Below are 5,322 nucleotides of genomic sequence, written 5' to 3' on the forward strand. Positions count from 1 at the left end.
CCCTACACACCCATACAACAGCGCCTGTCGGTGCCCACGCCCACACAGACAGGAGGCCATCCCTACACACCCATACAAGCATTCATCAGTTTTCTTTAGGGTTCTGGGGTGACAAGGCCCCACTCTGTCTCTGCCCCTCCTAGTGCCACCTTGGCAGTTTATCCAGAGCTGTGAGACCACCCTCACTGAGCTGCTGGGGGGGTCTTTCCTCAGCCCCAGGCTGGGAAGCACTGAGGGGCCTGGTGATAGTGGGTTTTCAGTGAACGTGGTGTGAACACCTGGTGGGGAGGACAAGGTGCGAATGCCTTCCCCGCCCACAGCCCTGGCCCTTTTTCCAGGTCTGACAACGGGTCAGGCATGTGCACCTTGTCCTGCACGCCAGCGAAATCCACCATCTGCTGGGTGATGGCGGCGTAGTCGGGGTTGATCTCGATGGTGAGCAGCCTCGCCCCTGGTGACAGCAGGCGGGCCATGCGCACAGCTGAGTAGCCACAGTAGGCCCCCAGCTCCAGCAGCACGGAGGGCTGGTGCTCCTGAATCACGGCGTCCACGATCTTGCCTGTGCAGGGTGGGGGACAGGGGAGAGGTGAGCACAGGCGGAGAGAGGGGAACTTGGATCCCCAGGCACGGCCCCCCGCCTCTCCCAAAGAGCAACGGCCCCTCCCAAATGCCTGGCCGCTGGCCCTCCTCTGCCCGCCCTCCCTACCCGCTGGAGGGGTCTTTTACCTCCCTGGTATCCTCAGACCCCAGGACCTGGTCCCCACTGTGAGCACGCTTGGAGCTCCCATAGTCCCTTAGCCTCTATGCTCACGCTGGTCCCTATCTTTTCCACCCTTCCTGGCTGGCCCCAGTGTGTCCTAACACAGAGCTGCCCTCTCTGAATCCCCAAACCGCCCGCCTTGGGGCCCCAGGGCGGCACTAGTTCCCTGAGTCACTCCGTGAGCCCAGGAACACATCCTGTGCCCCAGGCTGAAGTCCAAGCGGGGGCGGGCCCAGGAGAACCTGTCTGACTGGTCCCCAGGCAGGTCCCGTGGTGGCCAGAGCAGAGTTCAAGGGGAACTGCACCACCGTCAGACCCTGTGAGTGTGGGGGCCTGTTGTCCTGGGGCAGCAGGCAGCAGGGCCTGGAGGGGTCATCAGGGACCCTGGGACTCCAGAGGAGCCCCCCAGCCCTATCTGGGCATATCCCAGGGTTCCCAGCCCCCTGGAAACGGGGTGATAACAGCTTCTCCTGTAAGGGCTTTGATGCCTGGTCCTGGGTCCCTGTCCCAGAGCTCAGCACCTCCCGGCCGGGACCCCACCTTTCTTGTCGCCCACGTTCATGGCCCACTCCTTCTGCTCGCAGTAGGTGTCGATGGCCTCCAGCACGTTCTGTGCATTCCCGGGCTCTGCATGCTGCAGCACGTGGTGCAGGATGCGCTGCTCCTTGGTGTCACCCATGAGCAGGTTGTAGATGGGCTGCAGGACGAACTCGTTCCAGCCGATAAGGCACAGGCCCCAGCCCCAGTGCCTCAGGAGCAGCAGCAGCACCACCAGCAGCACCAGGCCCAGCAACACAGCTGCCAACAGCAGAGGTGGGGCCTCCAGCATCTGCAGGGCGGGAGGGGAGGGGCGCCAGTGCTTTGTGCTCCTCCTGCAGCACCCACACGCCCCTTTGCTTGGAGTGCAACCATCGCCCCCTTGTGTTCACAGAAGGGCAAGGTTCAGAGATGCCAGCCATGTGCCTCAGTTGCCTGACGTGTCAGCGACAGGGAGCCAGCCTTCTCATGCCCTCCGGTGCCCTCGGGTGGACAGAGCAGGTGTGTGCCTCTGGCAGTCCTGTGTGGAGCCTGCAGGGTCACACTCCCTGGCCCTGGGTGCTTCCTCAGGCAGCCCAGGGATCCTCTAAAACCACACAAAATACAGAAGCAGACACGGACCCAGGCTGTTGTCTCCCAGCTGGCTTAGAGGACACCCAGGGGTAGGGAAGCCCCATGGCCCGGAGTTGGGGGTAGTGACGGGTGGCCAAAGGAGAGGCTGTATGGTGCAGCCCCTTGGCCTCGTGGTGAGCCTGTGCTGGTCACCCATGCTCTGGACGCCCCAGGGATTCATGTGGCCTTTTCATTGAGTGTCCAAGTAAGGACACTGGCAGTCCCCGGGCCAGGCACACCAGGACAGACCCACTCACCACTCCCCTTGGGGACAGCAACATGTGGCATGTCCCAGATGAGAAAGGCCAGCCCTGCCCCCCACCACAGTGTACCTCGTGGGGCACAGTGATGGCAAGTGACCCCACTTGAAACCTATTTGAAATCCTCCTGGTGTGACCCTCCAGGCAGGTAGCCTGGGAACCAGACAGACAGAAGCCTGGTGAGGGGACCCAGCAGGCAGAGAGCAGAGCACAGGAGGCCTGAGGCAGAAGCCCAGGGGTTCAGGTCACAGACCCTAAAATGGGAAGGACACAAGGAAACTTCCTCTAGGGCCCCTGTGGTCACTCAGAGGTCTTTCTGGGATGGGGCCCTGGACTCCCAGTGGCATAGGAGATCCCACTGTCCGCTGGACACTCCATTTTAGAAAGGCACACCCAGGCGAGGAGGCAGGCCCAGGGCCGCAGAGGGGACACCCCTGGAGGCCAGCCTCAGGGCACCAGAGGACAGAGCAGAAGAGAACAGGGAAGCAGAGGCTCCGCCCTAGGGGGAGGCCATGTGGACACCAGTCTTCTAGGGGATTTCAGGCCACGTGGCCTATTTACACAGGCAGAGTGGACATGTGCTCAGCAGACCTGTGCCCATGCACCGGGCTGGAATCTGTACCCACCCTGGCACTGCCCCGGCTACCATTGACCAACTCACCTTCAAAGCACCTCTGAGCAGGCTCCAGCCCTCTGGCTGCGGGAAGGGTCTGGGATCTCCTTCTCTGAGCTCGGCAGCAAAGCAGATGTTATTTCTGTGGAAATCAATTTTGCCTTTGGATAATCATCAACATAAACCCTGACCTGGTGATGACCAAGGTCCAGATATCTGAGCCCCTTCCCCAGATAAGGCCAGCCTGGCCTCAGCCTTCCCTAGCAGGGCGAGGGCAGTGCTTCGCCTTTCCAGTTTCAGAAGAGACAGCAGAAGGCCTCAGAGAGGCCAAGGGACATCCCTACTAGTGTCCCCCAGCCAGGGACCCCAGGGGCAGTCTCCTGGTCCCTGTCCGCACTGCCCTGTGGGCTATGTGCGTGTGCACCTGCACCTTGTGAACCACAGGAGGAGGGAACCACTCTGCTCAAGTTGTATTTCCCCTGAAGAGTCCTTAGTACCTTGGAAATGTGTAAGACCAAGGGCTAGTTTACCAAGAACATACACAAATCAGTAAGAAAAAGATGATGAGACAGATGGGTCACAGTGGCCAACATGCGGCTCACAGGGAAAGGCCAAAGGCCAGAGCCCCGAGCAGGTGATGGAACCCGGTGCAGGGCTCAGTGACAGCGGGGGTGCCCCTGTCCACAGCTGCAGGAGTGGGAATCGTGCCGCCTTCTGCTACTACCCTGGGGAAGGGTCCCAGGCCTGCAGGGAAGCCTGTGGCCCACTGTGTTTCCCAGCGGGGCAGGACGTGCCATGACCTACAGGGCTCGTGGGGAAAAAACAAAGAGATGGTGCTTCCCTAAGGACAGTGTCCTTATTCTGGCAGGAAGATGACAGGGGGAACCATGGTGGAGAGCGACCATGCAGACCTGAAGCAGCCATAACTTTCCACCTTGCTCCTTTCTTCATGGTGGGGATTTCCTATGACACACCCTGTTGCTTTGTTTACTATTATCTGCTATGGTTTATTTATCTATAATGACTACTACTAGTATTTGTGTGGTCAGATAATGGGCCATTTTGTTTACTCTCCGTATTTAAAAAACAGTGTTAGAAATAAATACCCCAGATTAAAAGGGCTATTCTGCTGAAACAGCAAATTACTTGGTAGACCTTGGAGTCCCAAATTATATATATCCAAATCTGCGTTAATACTTGAATTGTGTAAGAATTTGGCTTTTGAATCTCTAATCTCTAGGTCCATCTGTTCATAAATCTGCAGGCAGTGTCACCCAGGGCCTAGTGGGAGGCAGCAGAGGGGAGGAGGCCACAGCAGGGCCCAAAGCCCCCTTCCTTTGCCCGGCAGGAGGGACTGGCCCACTCCACTCTGCAGGCTGGGCCCGGCTGGTGCCAGGAGGCACCCAGTGCCCACCTGTCCCACCTGCCCGCGGCTCTGTGGCCAACTGGGGCCCAATGGCCAAGAGCCATGGGGGCTGGGGTAGTGCTTAAGGCCAAAGGCTCAAAGGCCAACACGCCCAGGCCCCAATGCAGTGCCTGGGGGCCACAGTGCCCACGGCCACCTCACAAGGCCCTCCAGCGTCCGCCAGAGGAAAGTGCTGGGATTCCCTTGTGTGAGGAACTGAAGCCCTGAGCAGAGGGACTGGCTGCCCCAGGCCATCAACAGAGCCTTGGCCCCTGCCCACCCCTCCTCCTGACAGCTAACCACCTCCGCTCCGCCCCGCCCCAGCCCCGTAGGGCCTCCCAGCCCACCGTCCTCTCGGCTAGCTGGTGTGGGAGGGGAGGCCCCAGAAGGGGAGGCCCCGCCCACTGGGCCGGGAGGGAGGCGGGACCACATTCAATTGACTTTGGGACCACTCCCACCCAGCCACGGAGGAGGGTGGGATCACACCCACCTGGCCATCCGAGGGCTGACCCTGCGCTGTCACCGGCCACTGCCCAGTTTCGCAGGACGAAAGAGCAGGCAAGTGAGGGAATGGAGAGTGGGTCCTGAAAAGCCGAGAATCAGGCCTCCCTTTAAAGAAAGCCACGTAGAAACCCACCTTTGCCACTCAAACCTGCTCGGATGTTCCCAGCGCTGGGATTTTGCCCCGTCAGCCCTCCATGGGGAAAAGGAACAGCTCCTTTAGTTTGGGGTCCCAGGACTCGAGAGTGGGCACGCCAGCTCAGTGTCCGACTCGGGACCCCTATGATCCAATCGCCCTACTTTGGCTGCGTGGTCTGGGGAGCATCAAGAGTCCCCCTTACGTTACAGAGAGGCAAAAAGAAACAGTTTTGAATGCCCCTGTGGTAGGGGGCGGTGGGGTGCAGGCCGGAGGACCGAGGGGAATTCTCTCTGCTTTTGTGTATGTTTGAAATGTGCTTTTTTGTTTTTAGTTTTTTGAGACAGGGTCTCACTCTGTCGCCCAGCCTGGAGTGCAGTGGCGCCATCGCAGCTCACTGCAGCCTCGACCTCCTGGGCTCAAGGGATCCTCCTGCCTCAGCCCCCCAAGTAGCTGGGACGACAGATGTGCACCACCCCACTTTTTTTTTTTTTTTTT

At 59.6% G+C, this 5,322-nt stretch overlaps 1 protein-coding gene across 1 annotated transcript in view; it reads right to left on the minus strand.

Annotated features, from left to right (window-relative positions):
• Positions 1-4,766, minus strand: part of COMT (catechol-O-methyltransferase) — a 13,967-nt gene extending 9,201 nt beyond the window's left edge. Inside the window, exons 1-4 of the mRNA XM_032140030.2 lie at positions 4,678-4,766; positions 2,831-2,924; positions 1,301-1,589; positions 366-559 (exon numbers count right to left, since the gene is read on the minus strand). Of these exons, the coding sequence (XP_031995921.1) occupies positions 366-559; positions 1,301-1,589; positions 2,831-2,924; positions 4,678-4,685 (585 nt within the window). The 5' untranslated portion in view covers positions 4,686-4,766. The remainder of the gene's footprint in view (positions 1-365; positions 560-1,300; positions 1,590-2,830; positions 2,925-4,677) is intronic.
• Positions 4,767-5,322: the final 556 nt, after the last annotated feature.

Source organism: Hylobates moloch, unplaced genomic scaffold, assembly GCF_009828535.3.
Source record: "Hylobates moloch isolate HMO894 unplaced genomic scaffold, HMol_V3 SCAFFOLD_19, whole genome shotgun sequence".
In the NCBI taxonomy this organism is placed as follows: Eukaryota; Metazoa; Chordata; class Mammalia; order Primates; family Hylobatidae; genus Hylobates; species Hylobates moloch.